This window comes from Danio rerio, chromosome 5 (genome assembly GCF_052040795.2).
Source record: "Danio rerio strain M-AB ecotype USA chromosome 5, GRCz13ab, whole genome shotgun sequence".
Classification (NCBI taxonomy): Eukaryota; Metazoa; Chordata; class Actinopteri; order Cypriniformes; family Danionidae; genus Danio; species Danio rerio.
This window is the reverse complement of record NC_141025.1, coordinates 7700233-7719889: the sequence shown is the minus strand read 5'-3', so window position 1 is coordinate 7719889 and position 19657 is coordinate 7700233. Positions and strand designations below refer to the sequence as shown.

The window sequence follows — 19657 nt, the reverse complement described above, 5'->3', positions numbered from 1 at the left end:
TACTGTCATGAACACACTGGTTTGTAGAGTAAATAGTTTGTCTGTTTAATGCCATTTTTTTATTCATATTCAATCATCCATAAGCAAATGAATCAGGAGTCCTAACACAATCAATGAAAAGAGCTTATTTCCATGGTACAAAATTAGGTCGAAAACCCAATCAAAAATCTGAAAATCAGACCAAAAGACAAATTTCAATATTTGTCTTTTATATCAAACTACTTTTTTATCGTGAACTTAGCGGTTTTAACTGCAATCCCATAAACCACTGCAACATAGATTATTAAAGTCAAGTGCTATTTTGGGGGTTCTGCCTGGATTTTGCCTAACTTCCCAAATCCACATGCAGAGGTGTAAATGAAAAAGTTTGGTATCCATTTATAGAAAATTTTTTGAACTTTCATAAAACACTGTTGGGTTTAAAATATCTGTATATGTTGTCTGTGTTATAACAAACCCCTTTAAAAAAGAGACGCTTTTTTGTACAGTCAAATTTGAAAGAGCGCCTTTTAGGTTCTGTGTGGTCTGGGTGCTGTAATTAATTTTGGGGGTTTCCTCAAGCCTCAAGATCCTCGAGCCCGGGGCTTACTCCCGTTTGCAAGGTGAGAGGGGAGTTTGAGCTTAGGTAGATCTCGAGAACTCCCCTGCTATAGTAGCTGATGAAAAGATAGCTATTGCTCTTAAAAGAGAACTACTTACTAGGAGCATGTCTATGGTGCTGATTTGGATTAGTCAATTAACTTAAGCTGCATGTTTTTGGATGGTGGGAGGAAACTGGGAAACCCACGTGAGCACGGATAGAATGTGTAAACTCTGCATAGAAATGTTGGCTGGCTTGGTAAGGACTAGAACCAGTGACGTTCTTGCTCTGAGGCAACAGTGCTAACCACTGGGCCACCGTGCCACCCATCTAGGAAAAGAGGAGGAGGAAGGGTGGAAGGGGGGAAGCCATTCTTCAAAATGAAGATGGCTGTTATATAGGACTTAGGGTATTTATAATGGCTTAGGAATCGTCTGATTGGTGAATTATAAATTGAATAATGTGGGACCGGCTGAGGGCAATCATACACATGTGATCATCTCGAAATTAGTTTAATTTAAAGAATGCGGAAGTAAATAACTTCAAAGACATGGTACCATGTACGCAGAGTTTAGGAGGCTAAAATGTGAGGGTTTTTTTTTAATCACACCAAAATAATAATACATTTATTTGTTAATTTGGTTAAAAAAGCTCTAAATGATAAAAACTTCATTTATTTATTTTTTTTAAACAAATGTTATCAGACATTTCTAGAATGAAACAAATATGAACTATTGTAAATATACCGTCAAAGAAACAGTCTTTTTAAATTTTGCCATTGCTGTACAGTAAATTATACACATACTGCTAAAATAATAGTATGCTAGTATATCATTGTGAACACACCTTCAGTTTATTCACAGCTCCTCCACCTCCATGCCAACATGAACATGCATCACTAAGAAAAAAGATAAGCAAATGCATATAAAAAAAGTAAAGAATTCCGGAGCAAAATTAGTTATTAAATGCAACCCACCTGCGCTTAATGGAGGGAAATCTTCATTTAAAAACTTGGTATCACCTAAAATACTCTTCAAATAGTCTAAACAGCCTCTGTGTTGTGCCTGAACTCCTTTTTTTCTGGTCTCTGAGAAAGAAACATGACTGATATTGTTGCCTTTTCCTGGTAAAACAGTCTATACAGGGGTTATAAAGTAACCAAGTGCTTGCTATAACTGAGTGAACATTAGTGTTATTAAAACAATGCATAAAAATAATACAGACACACACGCACACACAGAAAGGATGATATTGTGGCCACATATTCACCACAGAGATCTGGAAATTACATTTTTTTAAACACAAGCTGAATAAATATCTGTGTAAATTGTTCATTAAAGTGACACGCCTGTGTTAATTGTTGCACTGAATTCAATATCTAACTTGTAACTGTGTTAATTGTGTAAATGGGTCAAACCCAAAATGAGGTTTTCAACGCATCAAAACAATAAAAAAGTAATATAGCTTTCATTCTTACATATTAAAGGGGACCTATTATGCAAAAATCACTTTTATTAGGGGAAATAACCAGCTTTTAATGGTAAAAAATGTATTAATTTAATTTTTTTATATTCACACGTTATAAAAACTTCACAAAGCCCCGCCCATTAGTGACCATCTCTCTCTCATTAGCATAAGACGTTGGTCTTGTTTTTGAATCTGCCGCTATGCTGACACATAGGCATTTGTAGCTCCGCCCTCTATTGAAAAAGAACACAATCTCATTTGAATTTAAAGCGACATTCACAAAAACGCCACAACTTGAATCAAAGCCTAAAAGAGGCAGATTCAAAGAGTTATAAAACATTACCTGAGGTATTTTGAACTGAAACTTCACATACATACTCTAGGAACATTAGAGACTTATTTTACATCTTGTAGAAGGGGGCATAATAGGACCCCTTTAATATGTGTCCTGCTTATTTTTTTCAGAAAATGAAAGTTCTAATTATTTATTTGTACCGTGATTTAGAGAAGACGCCCACTAAAATGTAATTCACTGTAACAATAGTTTGAAAAAACTGTGAATATACTCTGTTAATCACCACTTGGGAAATATTTGAAAAACAATTAATGGCTAATAATTGTGCCTTCCACTGTAGACATTATACATATTTAAAAATGTATTCCAATGTGTTACAAGAAAATACTTTTAAAAACTAAGATCACTGACAAGCCGAGCTAAATTTGACTGAATTGTTGCACTGAAGGTGGCACGGTGGTTAGCACTGTCACCACACAGCGAAAAGTTGGCTGGTTCAAGTCCCAGCTGGGTTTCCTCTGGGTGCTCCGGTTTGCTCCACAGTCCAAACATGTGTTATAGGTAAATTGGGTAAACAAAATCGGCCATAGTGTAAGAGTGTGTGTGTGAATGTGAGAGTGTATAGGTGTTTCCCAGTACTAGGTTGCGGCTGGAAGGGCACCCGCTGCGTAAAACATATGCCGGAATAGTTGGTAGTTCATTCTGCCGTGGTGACCCCTGATAAATAAGGGACTAAGTCGAGGAAAAAATGAATCAATGAACGTTGCAGCATCCTTAGGGCCCCCTTGCCCTCCACCTAAGGGGTCCCTGACCTCAGCAAGCTACCCGGGGGCCAATTTATTTTAGGAGAACAATTATTGCACATCATTCCTCCTGTGTTGTGTTGTGTGAATGTGCACAGAATTAACCTAAAACGAATTACCATCTGCAGTGTGTATGTGGCCACAGTACTGCTCTGATCCAACCTCCCTACACTGGAAATAAACACACAAGCACACACACACACACACAAACATCTCCATTTCATCCATCCTGCACCACTTTCCTGTACAAAAAAAGTCAAAAGTCTCAGCATAAATTGCTCAACAATAGTGTTTTGCTGGTTTCTCCACATGAATCCGCCCCTGTGGAAGGTCATTTCAGGTCATAGAGGTCAGTTTAGGGTGATATGCACTGTATTAAAGTAAGTGTGGTCGTCAGTCCAGAGGTTGTGGGTCAGATATAGGCATGGTGTGCAGAACCTCGTCCAGGAGCTGAAGGGCCCGGTGCAGGTGAATTTCGATCCAGCATGGGGTCTCCTTGATGCTCTGGCGAGGGTAATCGGGACCCCAGCCTTTCACGAAACTCATGCGCAGAATGCAGAGCCGCCGCAGGTCGTCCACACCGATGCCTGCCGCCGCAGACAGACCTGAGGATAGATGGACAGCAAAACTGTGTGTGTTTTTTTAAGTACACCTTTTATTTGTACTGGCGTGAAAACACTGTATAATGAACTGTTGATAAACCAAATATCATCAAAATCATCTGATTTAGAGCTGCATGATACTGGGATGGGCTAGCACTGTCGCCTCACAGCAAGAAGGTCGCTGGTTCCGGCTGGGCCAAACACATGCGTTATATGAATTGGATAAACTAAATCGGCCATGGTGTGTGTGAATGTGAGAGTGTATGGGTGTTTCTTAGTACTGGGTTGCGGCTGGAAGGGCATCCGCTGTGTAAAACATATGCCGGGATAGTTGGCGATTCATTCCACTGTGGCGACCCCATATAAATAATAGACTAAGCTGAAGGAAAATGAATGAATGAAGTAAAGGTGAATGTTAGTAAGGCTCACTGATAGCCGGAGCGATGCCGCCCACAGACCCCGGGCCTGGGATGTTTCCAGCCACTGCATCCGCTTGTGCAGCCGCTGCAGCCTGAGCCGTCGCTGCCTGCTGCTGCATCTGCCGATGACACTGACGCAGATCAAACACCTGTGCACACATCAAAGCACATTCACACCTGTCACATTATACAGTCTTGGGTACAAGGTATCGACTTCGAGGACACAAACACTTAAGTTGCTTTCACACCTAGACTTTTGTTTCAGAACCCGTCTTGTTTGCCTAGTTAGCGCGGTTCGTTTGACATACGTGAATCCATCAATCGCGCTCAGATCCGCGCCAAAACAATCAGTCTGAGATCGCTTGAATGAGGTGGTCTCGGCTCGATTGAAACGAACTCTGGAGCGGATTGATTGTAGTGAGAAAGCAATACGATCCAAGCCCGGCTATATCACAATGTCTTAAGGATATGTAATAGGCATACGGCTATATGAAGAGAGAATTATGCGTAGGACGGGAGGCCATTCCAGACATCCCAAGTCTCCCCAAAATTCTGAGAATGCTCTACAGACACATCGCGCACACCTTGTCAAACACCACCAAACCACCACCCCCGCTGACAGCTGAGCTATGTGAAGCAACTTTACTCACACGTGACTTGTTTTAGCTCTTTTGGTCCGTTTAGAAACTTTGCCGTGTGAAAGCGAACCACACCAAGAACAAAAAGCAACAATGTAACAATTTGAATCCCTGTTTCGGAACAAATGAATGGATTCACAGGTGTGAAAGCACACTTAGGTTGCTTTCACACCTGTGAATCGATACAGTTGTTCCGAAACAGAGATTACAGTCACCAAACTGTTGGCTTAAGCCTAAACCATTCAGAAACTGAATACCTTCTATGTGACCTTAGGCTCGCGGTCAGAGAGAAAGAGAGAGAGAGAGAGAGAGAGAGAGAGCGCAAAGCGACGCACAGCACCCCTCTCTCTATCTCTCTTTTACACAGACACACACACACATCTCTCCCGCGATTTATTCAGAAATTTACTCCCACACCGTAAGAAATCTGGCCGGCTCCCGCGGAACAGCAGCGGGAATGCAGAGAGTTGTAATCGGGCAATAAAAATTATACCCGATAGGTCCCGAGTCCGACAGGTACATTTTGATTGACAGCTTTATACAGCCCGTACCCGTTTACAGCCCGACATTAAAATGTGCTCATGCACACAGCTCTATTGCATTTTTTTTCAAGAATGAGTCATTTATATGTTTTAACATCATTTATTCGTAACAAGCGTAGACTATAGGCCACTTGAAAGTTGGAACAAAGAAATAAAATAAGTCCTACAGCTGTAACATCGTAACATCTCAGCACTCTATAGGTCTAGGCACATGCACTTTAATTAGCCTACACACCAATGAAAAGAAATCTTGCTTAACAAATCAAATTAAAATAAACTCTAAATGGTGACGGGTATTTTGGCAATAACGAAATTAAGATAAAGGCTGTGCAAGATGTGTTTCTCCACTTCTTTTCACAATCTGGCATTTAGGCGGCGGTGAAGCTGAATATTAAAAGAATAATGCCACCATTAGTCTGTATACTCTGTCTACATTATGATTTTATGGTTTAATTAATATTTATTTATAATTTAAAAACCCTTTACTCACCAAGATTAGGCTACGTGTGTTTGTGGAGGAACATTATTAAATCCACTGCCTTTAGCGCAGTCTCTCACTCATGGTGCGTCCAGCAGCTGAACACCCTTTCCTGCGGCTACAGGTCGAGATGCAGAGTTCTGATCCGGCTGATTTTGCAAGTTTTGGGTAGGATTGTTTGTTCATCTTCTACCAGTCAGGAACATGCATTTAATTTTCCATGACAGCAGTTTCACTGTAGCGAGAGGCCTCTTCTTTTTACCTGTCAGCTTGCGGTTTAGGGCTCTACCGTAATACGCAGTGTATGAGCGACCGCGAAATACCTGTGGCTGGAATAACCGCTCCTTATGAGCTAGTGACTGGCTTGACCGCCGTCAAAATTCGCTTTTTTTACTACTTCATCATCATTTGTTTCACCTTTGCAGGGATTTCGATTTTTCGGGTCTCGCCGGGTTCGGGCAAAGATCTTTAGCTCTAATGCAGACCTCTAGTTCATATTAACCACGTCTCCCTTCTGTTCAGTCGAAACTCCCAAACTGCAGGACACTTTGAAGCGCGACTCGTCACGTCACCTCTCCCCCTCCCTCTCCCCCTTCTCTCCCTTCCTCTCCCCCTTCCTCTCCCTCTCTCCTCCACACTGTTCTGTGATGACAACCACACATATGTTTTTGTAGGCATTAAATAAAGGATATTTAATATTTTATGACGGTATAACGGTATTGAAACTGACACCGTTGCTATTTTTAGATCCCGCGGTATACCATAATACCGTAATACCGCCCAAGCCTATTTATGAGGACATGTCTTGAGTCCTCCTATTTCAGAATACTTAAAAATGATACTTAACAGGGTCTTATAACCTCTTAAGGCCCAAGGTGTTTTTTTTTTACATGCATTCTATATTTCTTGGTACTATTTGGGCTTATTGGAACATAATCAGAATAAAAATCTAAGTATCATCTTTTGATATAATGTACTTTTAGAGAAAAAGTATGTCCATATATGTGGATTCGTGGTCCGAATTTCCATAAAAACTTTTTCTTGACTGTTTTTTAATGCAAATTTAACATAGACTTTGAACTTTTTGAACTTGCTTTGACTATCAGAGAGTAAAAACAAAAAAAATTTCCCATTTTGGACAGTTAAAAATAGGGTTTGGGACATTTTATATGCTGCAAAACAGTTGAAGGATGACACTGTATGTCTGTAACAAAATATAAAATATTCAAATTATTTTAAATAGCCACTTAAGAGCTTAAATGCGCTGTCCATATAGACCAATTACCAACCTAAGTCACACATGACGTCACACGGGTCCCCAGTTGCAAAAAACAAGCAGGCTGCAATGGGAAAGATGTCGTATTTTGCGGTAGGATGCCGAATTCGAGTCCAAAAATAGAAAACTTAACTTTTACACTCTACCACACACTGCTTTAACACCGACTGCAGACGTCTTTGGCTAAATGGGAGCTGAATGAAGTTAGGAGCTAATTAGAAATGCTGGACTCTGCAGTTCTCATGTCATATCAGGTCAGTTCACGCTATGCTGAATCATACACATCACTCGTTTTTGATAGCTGAAATGATTTTAGCAAAACAGTTACATATGGTGAATTAAACTGCGGACGCTGAATGCTAAGAATGAAACGTGAAAGTTACGTTTATTAAGGTAAACTTGGTTTTATATTCACACATTCATTCAGTGACAACTTGTGACACTCCCTATATTGTTTACCACGGCACTTTGAATATTCGGTCTGAAATAACCTGCAAGTGTGACTTGAAAACAACAATGACACTGTTTATTTGACTGTGAACAATGTTGTATTTTGATAGTCATTGGCTGCTGCTAATATGATTTCGCTATTTAGAGATTGCAAATAATATTTTTATGAAATTATATTATTAAGGAGAAAGTCTGAATGTGCGAATATAAAACCAACTTTACCTCTATGTGTAGGTTCACATACCCTGCCGTACAGGTGAAGTTCACTGTCAGAATGCAGTTGTTTTGCGTGTTGGTGATTAATTACCCAGGGCTTGTATAACGTTAGCTCCGTCTTGTTTCCTTGTCTTTGGGTTGGCGGAATCTCTGTGTTTAGCTCTTGGTCATCATGGAGCAATATTTATTGCACATGACCACAAAGAACAAAATTGTTGGCATCTAAAGACTTGTAGACCTTTAACTTCTCTCTTGTAAAATCACTCGGAGCTTCAATGAGACTGTATATTTCGGGCTGGATGCTTGGCCATTTCGACTTATCCGATATTCATTGGGAGGGTGCTATCGCAAATGGAGCTGTCAGATGAACACCGCTCACTTTAACATTAATTTTGCTGAATCACTGTGCTTGTCACTGGGTGACGAGCTCTTATAATATGCTGTAAGCATTATGTAAATAATATATATAATATGTAAGTAATATATCTTATTTCTAAGACAACAACAAACTCTGCACCACATCTGATGTCATTCCCTCGCTGTAAATGCTGGTGCTCCCGGTTGCTTTCTGCCACCTCCCTGTGCGCGCATCCTGAATGTTTACGAACATGGTAATTGGTCTATATGTGGCCACTCAAGCCCTAGGAGGTTAATTCAATTCAATTCAAAATTGTTTACAGATTTCCTGTGAGGGTCGGGTTTAGGGCTTTGGATATTATATTATGCGTTTTATTTTTTGTTTTACTGTATAAAATACATTACGCCTATGAAGAGTCCTCATAAACCACCAAAACCAACTTGTATGGGTGTGTTACCTTGATGTAGGCGCTGGGGTATATTTTGTGGACGGCGTCACCCGGAGCTCGTCCAGCCTCTCGGTCCAGATAATAACTCTGGACAAACACAGCGTGATCACTGAGACAGCGAACCCACACATCTCCTTCACCTTTACACTCCAACTGGACACCTTTACCAATGTGAAGCCTGAAAACACACAGAGACACACAGATTCACTTCTGTGCAGTTATGAAGAGAGAAGTGTGAACATTAAATATCAGAAGTGAAATGATATTTAGGTTTAGTCAACACAACACAACAGTTACCAGTCAAGTGACCATGTCATGATTCAACATACATTTATTAATTTGCAGACAATCCATCCAAACAAAAGTGTCAAAAATGGGTTGACAGTTGAAACTGGAAAATAAAACGATATATCAAATTTGGGCGAGGCAGTGGCAGTGGGTAGCACGTTCGCCTCACAGTACGAAGGTTGCTGGTTCGAACCTCGGCTCAGTTGGCGTTTCTGTGTGGAGTTTGCATGTTCTCCCTGCCTTCGCGTGGGTTTCCTCCGGGTGCTCCGGTTTCCCCCACAGTCCAAAAAGACATGTGGTACAGGCGAATTGGGTTGGCTAAAATTGTCCGTAGTGTATGAGAGTGTGTGTGAATGTGTGTGTGGATGTTTCCCAGAGATGGGTTGCGGCTGGAAGGGCATCAGCTGCGTAAAAAACTTGCTGGATAAGTTGGTGGTTCATTCCGCTGTGGTGACCCCAGATTAATAAAGGGACTAAGCCGACAAGAAAATGAATGAATGAATGAATATCAAATTTGATGGCTTAAATGTTTAACAAAACAATTATTATTGCCATACAATTCCAATCACTCCCTCCAGGATTTTGCGAGTCCAATTGTCTCTTGAGCAAGGGCGGACTGGGACTAAAAAATCAGCCCTGGCACTGTAGCCACACCAGCCCACATTACTACACTGCCACAGCCCCTTGCACGGACACGCATATTCACTAATTTTGGTGTATAGATGGTGAAATAATAAAAGCAGTACCATATATGTAATAGATATTTAAACATTTAATGTATGTGACTGGACCAAAAACAAATTTATATATGCGATCATTCATTCATTTTCTTTTCGGCTTAGTCCCTTTATTAATCTGGGATCACCACAGCGGAATGAACCGCCAACTTGTCCAGCATATGTTTTACGCAGCAGATGCCCTCCAAAGTGCAACCCACTGTGAAACCCCTCATACAGCACATTCACATACATGCACTACGGACAATTAAGCCTGCCCAATTCATCTACAGCACATGTTTGGACTTGTGAGGGAAACCAGGAGGAAACCCACGCGAACATGCAACCTCCACACAGAAACACCAACTAACCCAGGCGAGGCTCGAAAAAGCAACCTTCTTGCGCCCCTCCGCTGCTCTCTCTCAAGACTATTTCTGATAATTTTATGCATTTGGCAGAGTTTGACTTTTTTTTTTTTTTTTTTTTTTGCTTTCTCTAAGCTTTTCGGCACCTCCTTTCCTTTTTTTTATGGTCCATCTCTGACAATTAGCTTGTGTTGCACTTACTGATTGTTTGACATTCTAGCCAGATTTTGGGTCGGCCCATCTCGAAACCAGCCGGTCATTGCTGATTGGGCCAATGCTTAACATTTATAATTATTATTACTATTAGCATCATCATCATCATAATACTCACATCTTGCAAGAGATAAAAGCTGCCTGCATGTAAAAACAATACATATAATAAATAAAAATAAATAAATAAAAATAGCTGACCGGCCCACATTTAAAAAATGGTCCGGCCCTTCTGGCATTTGCCAGAATTGCCAGATGGCCAGCCCGCCCCTGCTCTTGAGATATAAATAAATGAAACATTTAACAAACAAAAGAGTTGAAGCAAATGATGTGATAAATTTGAAAAGCATATTGAAATTGTAAATTGGAAGCTTGGAGATAAGATCTTAAGGAGGATATTTCTACAGAGGACTGGATGAAGACATGCGAGGAAGCTCGATCGCTAACAATGAACACTCGTCAGAAACTGTTACAATATGAATGGCTAATGAGGATTTACTTAACTCCAGTTTTATTGCATAAATATAATGGAAATATTGCAGATACTTGCTTGAGATGCAGGGACCATAATGGAGCGTTGTATCACTGTATATGGGAATGCAAAGGAATCCAGAACTTTTGGAAAGGTGTAAAAGAAATTATATAAAATATTCTTGAGGTTAACATAACAATGTCTACTTAAATTTTTTTAATTTCATTTATATCCCAAGGAGATCGAGTTAAAAATGACGGAGCATATATTTATAAATATATGTATTCTAAAGCGAAACGGCTTACTTCTTTAAATTGGAAAAGTATATGTGCACCAACTATAGGCTGCTGGCTGAAAGAGATGGTAACAAACATGACAACGGAAAAAAATAACTTATATGATAAAAAATTTATACATAATTGTTGATAGAGTTTGAGGACTTTTTATGCTGTTTTTAAAGGTGGTGGATTTGGAAATGTGTTACTAGAAGATTAGTAACAGAGGTAATGTTGTATTCTGATGTAAAATCATGAGAAGCCTTTTGTTTTGTTTGTTCATTTGTTTGTTTGTGTTGGATCTGGCACATGGAAATGTGTATGTACGTGTTAAAGTATAATAAAAAGGAATTGGGGGAAAAAAAGAGCCTTCACATTAAATCATACATTTTTAAGCCACAAAAAATATAAAAAATAATAACAATAAAGACCCTGCAAAATCCTGGGGGACTGTGCAATTATTTCTCCTTTTTTTTATATACTTTATTTTTATTTCTTTTAAGGAGAGAAGAAAAAAATAAATAAATAAAACAAGGGAAAAAATACAAAAAGTAGGATAAAAAAATAATAATAAAATTAAGTAAATAATACAATAAAACATCAGAACTTAAATGAACAGTTGACAGGTCACATATTTCCTTACAGGTCACATGAACAAATACATATATAAATCAGATTACACTCTGTAAAGGTATAAGTACAATCCATTTCTCCCAATATTGCAGGTATTTGTTCATTTGTAGTTTCCTAGTTTGTAGTCATCCTCTCCATATTTTGAACATTAGATATGATATCCAACCATTCAGATTTTGTAGGGGGTTCCAGTTGTAGCCACTTTCGAGTCACAGTTTTCTTACTGGTTGCTAGGAGTATTTTTAATAAGTACTTGTCTTTTACCGTTAAGTTGGCTGCAATATTTCTCAGATAAATTGTTGAATTTTTTCTCCTTTTGTTTACAATTTTTCTCAAATACACGTGAATGATTGTCAGTATTTCAGTATTTTAAAATCATACTGAATCAGACAAAACGTGAAAGAGAAATTCAGGAGTTTGTGTTGGTTACTGTTCAAATGTTTTTCCCAAACTGTGACGCTCCAAAATAATTTTCACACTTAATAAAAAAGTACATTTTATCATTTATTTCATACCGAAGCACTCCAACAAAATAAATCCAGTTATTCTAGAGTGAATCAATTATTTGCAAACAGAGCTCAAATGTCCTGTATTTTTCCCATTACAATATACAGCTGATGTCAAAAGTATGTGAAACTGAAATTCTTTTAAAAATATTTCTCAAGTGTTGTTTAACAGAGAGAAGATTAACTAGGGTAATTGTTAACTAGACAAATCAGGATGATTAGGCCATACCTGTCAACATTGGGATCTGGAAATAAGGGATATGTCCACCATAATAAGGAATTCCTCCCAAAAAAAAATCCCCAAATTACTAAATATGCTCATTTGGTTTCCTTGTAAATAAACAGTCAAATAGTCAGTAATACGTTTTAAAACAATGATTAACAAAAGAAAAAATAAATATATACATTAGCAGCAAATACATTAGCAAACAGTTCAGCTTATTAAAATGAATGGCTGTTATAATGAAATACAATCAAGCTATCAAATCTCATTAGCCGTTTCTCCACTGTATAACTTACACATTCTGATTAAAGAGCAACGGATGAAATTTAATTTTTTCGTTTGATTACATTAAATAACAGGTGTCACTTTAAAAATGCACACATCTAACATTATAATGAAAGCATTTAAACTGCTTTCCTAACTTTTTATCCTCATTTAAGACAAAATTAGTTGTGTTTGGGAAAAAAAAACCCACCAAGATCGACATATTTATATGTTATCATTATTATTAATTTTGTGTATGTGTCTGTTTAAACACGCACCCAAAACCCAGACTTTCACTCCGCTTCAAATCGTTTGTACAGAAACCATTTGGGAAACGGCGTCTATTTATCAGTATGGAGCGCGTCAGCTGACAGTCATGCACCATTATATGACTGTTTTCAGGATTGTATAGGAGGGGTGACGGCACCTGTAATTAAAAGGAAAGGGAATCGCGCCGTTTTTTAATATTTCTGGGGCTGCATCCGAAACTGCATACTTCCATACTATATAGTACGCTAAAATCAGTATGCGAGCGGAGTAGTATGTCCGAATTCATAGAATTCGAAAATCAGTATGCGAGAAGTACCCGGATGACTTACTATTTCCAGCGAGATTCTAGAGTGCGCATCCCATACATGCTGCGCTATCCCATAATGCCCCATGAGCAAATTCATTAATGGGAGTAAAGTGACGTAATTGACGCAGGTAGATCACATGACCATGACAAAATGGTGAATGTAGTACATCCGAATTCCATTCATACTTTTCACATTCATACTGTATAGAAAGTACTTTTCTAACGGTCGAGTAGTACGTTTAAATTCAAATGCAGTACCTACTGAGTAGTAGGCGGTTTCGGACGCAGCCTAAGTGTTTGCATGCTTTTATTCCTAAACAAAGTGAAAGCACAGAATAGACTCACAGGGGCGACCCCTGGTGGTTCGGCGGTATGGGTTGCGTATAGGAAGGCTCGGCTCTTTAGAGAAAGACTGAAAATACGGGAGAAATACTGCAAAATACCTTTAAGGGATGATAGCGGGATAGAACTGTAAAATACAGGTGAATCCTGGGAAAAACGGGAGGGTTGACAAGTATGAATTAGGCAAGTCACTGGACAACAGCGGTTTGTTCTGAAGACAATTGAAATAAACTTCTAATAATATTGAACTCATAATTAAAACTCTTTTATTCAAGCTAAAAAAATAAGACTTTCTCCAGAAGAAAATAAATATATAAGAAATACTGTGAAAATGTCCTTGGTGTGTTAAACATCACTTGTGAAATATTTTTAAAAGAATGCAAATTTTACAGGACTTAAACTGTATATTAATTGCAATGTCAGTAGTGTGATGCATTGATCAGTAAGTGATGGATGTGAAGCGGTACCTGGCTCTCTCGATGGCCTCAGTGCGATGAACGTTACTCAGCTGGCCCAGACAAAAGCGATCTCCACCAGACGGGTCCACATAACCATCCACCGTCACCACAGGACAGTTGGAGGGCACCTTAAAAGTCTCGCCTACTTGAATGTCCATCTCAAAGTATGCGATTGAGCACCAGTAATCTGGAGCTGCAGAAGACATATATCATGAGTATATTTACAACTTGATCAAGTTCAAGTTCTATTTATTTATATAGCACGTTTCCAACTGCCACAAGGCTGCACAAAGTGCTTTACAGAAAGAAAATAAACACATGATATGAGCATAAAACAGTCAAAACAGCAATAGGCACATAATAGGAAGGAACATAGAAAGATTATTAATAAAAGAGCAAAAAATTAAAAAAAAAAAATAATAATAATAATAAATTCCTAATTAAAAGATGTTACCACAGTTGACCAACACTAAACACGATGGAGAACATGACCATTTTGATCCCTCCCCACTCCCAATTACCCCCCCCCCTTCTGAAAGTGAAGGGTCTTGTGCTTCAAAAGACCTAGAAAATAAATGCATCTTTAATTTAGACTTAAAAACAGGCAGCGACGAAGCCTTTTTTAATTCTAATGGCAGAGAGTTCCAGAGGCGAGGACCTTCGCCCCTGCTTTTAAGGTGGGCCTTTGGAACTTTTAATAAAAACTGATCAACTGAAGTGTCTTAGAGGAGTGTAGTTAACAATCAGTTGGGATAAATAATGTGTGACACATAAATAACTTGTGACGCATGTACAGTTAAAGTCAGAATTATTAGCCCCCCCGTATATTATTTCCCCAATTTCTGTTTAACAGAGAGAAAATTTTCTCAACACATGTCTAATCACAATAGTTTTAATAACTCCTTTCTAATAACTGATTTATTTTATCTTTGCCATGATGACAGTAAATAATATTTGACTAGACATTTTTCAAGACACTTTTATACAGCTTAAAGTGACATTTAAAGGCTTAAGTTAATTAGGTTAAAGTTAGGGTAAGTTAGGCAAGTTATTGTTTAACGATGGTTTGTTCTGTAGACAATCAAAAACAAATATAGCTTAAAGAGGCTAATAATATTGTCCTTAAAATGGATTTAATAAAATTTAAAACTGCTTTTATTCTAGCCGAAATAAAACAAATAAGACTTTCTCCAGAAGAAAAAATATTATAGGAAATACTGTGAAAAATTATGTGCTCTGTTAAATATCATTTGGGAAATATTTGAAAAAGAAAACAAAATTCATAGGAGGGAGGGCTAATAATTCTGACTTCAACTGTACATTTTTTTTTACATTTTATATTGGTTCAAACAAGTTGAGGACAACATTAAATATGCATCTTAATAGCTGGGTTTCCATCACCCTGTTATAATGGGCATTTTTAAATATTGAAAGAAAAACGAGTAATGAAAATGCGAAATTTGTATTAAATTCATTCATTCATTTTCTTTTCGGCTTAGTCCCTTTATTAATCTGGGGTCACCACAGTGGAATGAACCATCAACTTATCCAGCATATGCTTTACGCAGCGGATGCCCTTCCATCTGCACCATAACACAACCTGAATTTTTTTTCTTTTTTAAAGGGCCATGAAACCCCCTTGTTTCAGCAGGGTGTTTTCACACCTCAACTTTGGAAAAAGTCAAGAAAAGTGGGCGTGTCCAGCTCTGTTTGGAGTGAGTGTCGGAGAAGGGAAAAAGGCAAGGTCCATAAAACTTTGCATAAAAATGAGAGTGTCAGTTTGAGCACATGTTGATTTCCAAAGAAGCAAAACAAACACACAGACAAAGGGCAGAAAGGCGGTGACTGTGTTTACATGGACATCAGTAATCAAATTATTTGCCAAGTTATTAAATGGTGGACTTTAACTGCAGTTTGGCTCTTTCATTCAGGAGTTTCATTCATGCCCCTCGTGACAAACGAGATATTAAAATGAGACGAGCGGCAAATCCAGATATCACCATTTCCAGATGAGAAAAGCTCTCGGGTAAACAATGTTCCTTAGACACGCATTTCTGTCGCGTGCACTGTAATCCAAACATGAGTCCAGCTGTTCTCTCATAGAGGGAAAATGAAAACAAAACCTTCACTGCAGCAAATTATAAAAGCAACACTGATGACCCGTATCTCAAAACAATTCATGTTCTCCCGCTTGGCAACACAACGTGTCGTCTTTCTGCCGTCTGAACACTGTAACTGGTAAAAACAGTCTTGGAAGCTATCATGCATATTAAGTAAGTTGCACCTCATACATAATAGAGCGCGCTGATTGGTTTGAACCAAGCCTTTCTCATGAATCAATGCAGCACACTCAGAGACGTAATAAGGCACTCCCAGGTACAGACGTCCAGTCTACACGCTGGAATACACGCTAAGATCTCATGGCCTTCAAAAATTAGTTTCAAACCGGAAGTACGAATTTGCTTGAAATAACTCTAAAACAACCAATTTACACTTTTTAGTGAAATATGTGTGCCCTAATAGTGTTTTTAGCAGTGTGGGACACATATATGACTGTTAACAGCTCAAAAAATGTGTTTTGGTGTTTCGTGACCCTTTAAATATTTCCCAAATGATGTTTAACAGAGCAAGGAAATTTTTCACAGTATGTCTGATAATATTTTTTCTTCTGGAGAAAGTCTTATTTGTTTTGTTTTGGCTAGAATAAAAGCAGTTTTTTAATTTTTTTTACATCCATTTTAGGGACAAAATTGATAGCCCCTTTAGGCTATTTTTTCTGATTGTCTACAGAACAAACCATCAATACACAGTAGCTTGCCTAATTACCCTAACCTGCCTAGTTAACCTAATTAGCCTAGTTAAGCCTTTAAATGTCACTTTTAACTGTATAAAAGCGTCTTAAAAATATCTTTAAAAAAATGTATTTACTGTCATCATGGCAAAGATAAAATAAATCGGTTATTAGAGATGATTAAAACTATTATGTTTAGAAATGTGTTGAAAAAACAGAAATTGGGAAAAAAATTAAACGGGGAAGAATAATTCAGGAGGGCTGATAATTCTGACTTGTAGACTGTGGGCTCTACTTTGACGGTCCATGCGCAAAGTGCAAAGCGCAGGGCGCAAACGCTTTCAGAATCCACTTTTGCTAGTATAAGGATGGAAAAATCCGCTTTTCGCCGTGGCGCATGGTCTAACAGGGTTGAGCTTATTTTCTTAATGAGTTATAGGTGTGTTTTCAGAATAAGCCAATCAGAGTCTCATCTCCCATTCCCTTTAAGAGTCAGTTGCGTAGCGCCATAAGGCATTTACTTTTTACATGAGGACTTTGTAAGTGGAAAAACTGAGCATTTCACTAGGAAGAAAACAGGTAAACAGAGCATCTACAGCACGAGAATGAGAGATAAGGCAACTCAATCTAGTTTCACTTTCGCTCTCGTGGATAGGGAAACATTGTACGCACAGATATCAATTAACCTATAAATAATTAATTTTGTTTGTTAAGCGCAAAGATTTGTTTCAAAACTGTTTCTAAATTCAGTTCTAATTCCCAGCAAACAAATAAATGAACAATAATAACCAAGTGTGCTCAAAACCTGAGTTATATCCAAATACACATGCTGTGCCCCATATGGTATAAAACCTGACCTTGGGTAAATCTAAGCTTATTTAAAAAAAAAACAAATATAAATATGCATTTAATAAGTAATTCTGCTAATAATAATAACATTATACAAAAGCAAATTGTCATGAATAAACTGAAAAAGCCCCTCGAGATGAAGGCATGAAAGTATGGTTTTTATATTTATGTAGGCTCGAAAATAATATGTTTTGTAATATTTTAATCCTTTATATTTATATCCAATATATATATCCTTATTATATCCTATTTATATCCTTAATATTTTAATTCTTTTTCATATGTAAAGATATTTGCGTATTGCTCTACATCTTGTGTGTATTAAGCAGTGTGTAAGCAAGGCGCAACTCTGCGCTAGACAAAAGAATTTCGGCTTTGTTCTGGTCTATTGAACAGTCTATTATAGTTTCTTAAAATAGCAACGCACCAGCAGTGCGCCTCAGAATGCCTTCCTTTTTAGACCAGAACGCCTATGGGCGCACATATGAGCGCAAATGCATTTGCTATTTAAACAGCGTGGTGTAAAACGTCAAAACAACTCTTTTGCCAAGCTAAAACTAGCAACAGTTGCGTCACGCCTTGCGCCACATTGCGCCGGGTGTATGATAGGACCCTGTATGTGTGAGCATTTGGGCAATATTTTTCTTTTGAACTGATTAATTGTGTTTTGAATTCATGAATCTTATGAATGCAAATGTATTATTATTATTGAGACTGATCTGACTCCATAGGGGACTGCCAAAGAAAGAGGAATCCGGCTGCTTCCTGTTTCGAGTTATTTATTAAATATTTCATTTACCATCAATTGTGCAATTCCTCCTGGTCATATGGTTATCAGTTGTTTGTACATTTTTCATTTTTAGTGTGTTGACAAATTGATGAAGATGCTTCAGTTTATTAGAGTTTTTCTATCAGCATGTGTTTCTCTCTGTCACTGTGAAAAATCTCTTGGACAGACTAATCCTTGTTCAACATACTAATATAATTGTGCACTGGGATGCAGTGTGTTGTATTCAATTAAATTCAATTCAACTGTTTATTGTCATGTGCACAGTAAGGAAACACGTCTCCCTGTACAATGAGATTCTTACTTTGCCGTCCACAGTGAAGTCATACACACAACATACACATCATACACATAAATACACATATATACACAGAAGTGACCGAAGATTGAATGTAAAATATAAGTATATAAATATCTATGAAAGTAAACAATATGTAAACCTGATTTGAGTAATGAAACAGATGTAAACAGTGTACAGTGTTTTTATTTTATTTTATTATTTTTTTTTTTTTATTGTGCTTATTATGCAAAAAGTGCCTAGTGCAATTGGATTATGTGCAAAAAAAGAATAAAGAATAAAATAGTGCAAAATGGGATGGAGTATGTAGTGTTGTACTGAGCAGAAAAGAGACTGTTATGTGCGTTGGTTATCTGTTTAGAAGTCTGATGGCTGATGGGAAGAAAGAAATCTTGAAGAATTCCTCACCTGGATGTGTGGATATCGGTGGCTGGAAGGCCAGCTCATTATGGACTGACCCTGAGACACGGAGAAAAGTAGTGTTTAACTGATGCTACAACAGATTCCAGTTATGATGATAGATGGCTAGCGGTGGCAAAAGAGACTCACAGTACTGTCCTGTGTGAGGAAGAGGAGGGTGGTGCTGAAGATGACCGTTCTGATGAGGAATGCTGGGAGGAAAGCTGCTTCCTCTGGGCCACGAGCTGGGAGCATCTAGAAGAGGAAAACACAGAAATCAAACAGGTTATCTTTGTAAACCGGACGGAAGTCAAAAAACCTAGCCTGTTTTCCCATGATACGTTCAAATCTCTTTAGCGTAAACAGAAATTCTATAGGAAGTCTTAATTTGTTTATTAAAATAGTTTTTTATAGCGTTCCATGAGTTTATTGTCGTAAAAATAACACCGTACATATAAGAAAGTATGTTTTAGACCCCCTACCTGTTATTTAACATGAAAAGAAAATCAGACCCCCTTTGTCACTTATGCAACAACTCTACACAAGGTACTTATATACATATGTTCTGGGAATGTCCCTAAATTACACTATTCTGGACCAAGATACAAGACTTTTTCAAGAGTTTACACTTA

General features: G+C 37.9%; 1 protein-coding gene across 7 annotated transcripts in view; it reads right to left on the bottom strand.

Annotated features, from left to right (window-relative positions):
• Positions 1–19657, bottom strand: part of smad4b (SMAD family member 4b) — a 724234-nt gene that overhangs the window by 688364 nt on the left and 16213 nt on the right. Inside the window, exons 6-13 of one of the 7 annotated variants that reach the window (XR_015490770.1) lie at positions 19176–19280; positions 19035–19085; positions 13911–14094; positions 8582–8750; positions 4177–4315; positions 3265–3750; positions 1557–1667; positions 993–1478 (exon numbers count right to left, since the gene is read on the bottom strand). Coding sequence is in view for 1 of the 7 variants with exons in the window: in XM_087253229.1 (XP_087109355.1) it covers positions 3539–3750; positions 4177–4315; positions 8582–8750; positions 13911–14094; positions 19035–19085; positions 19176–19280 (860 nt within the window). In the remaining 6 variants the exon portion in view is untranslated. Of the gene's footprint in view, positions 1–992; positions 3751–4176; positions 4316–8581; positions 8751–13910; positions 14095–19034; positions 19086–19175; positions 19281–19657 lie in introns of those variants that run through there. The other 6 variants (XR_015490765.1, XR_015490769.1, XR_015490767.1 and 3 more) reach the window with 6 other exon arrangements.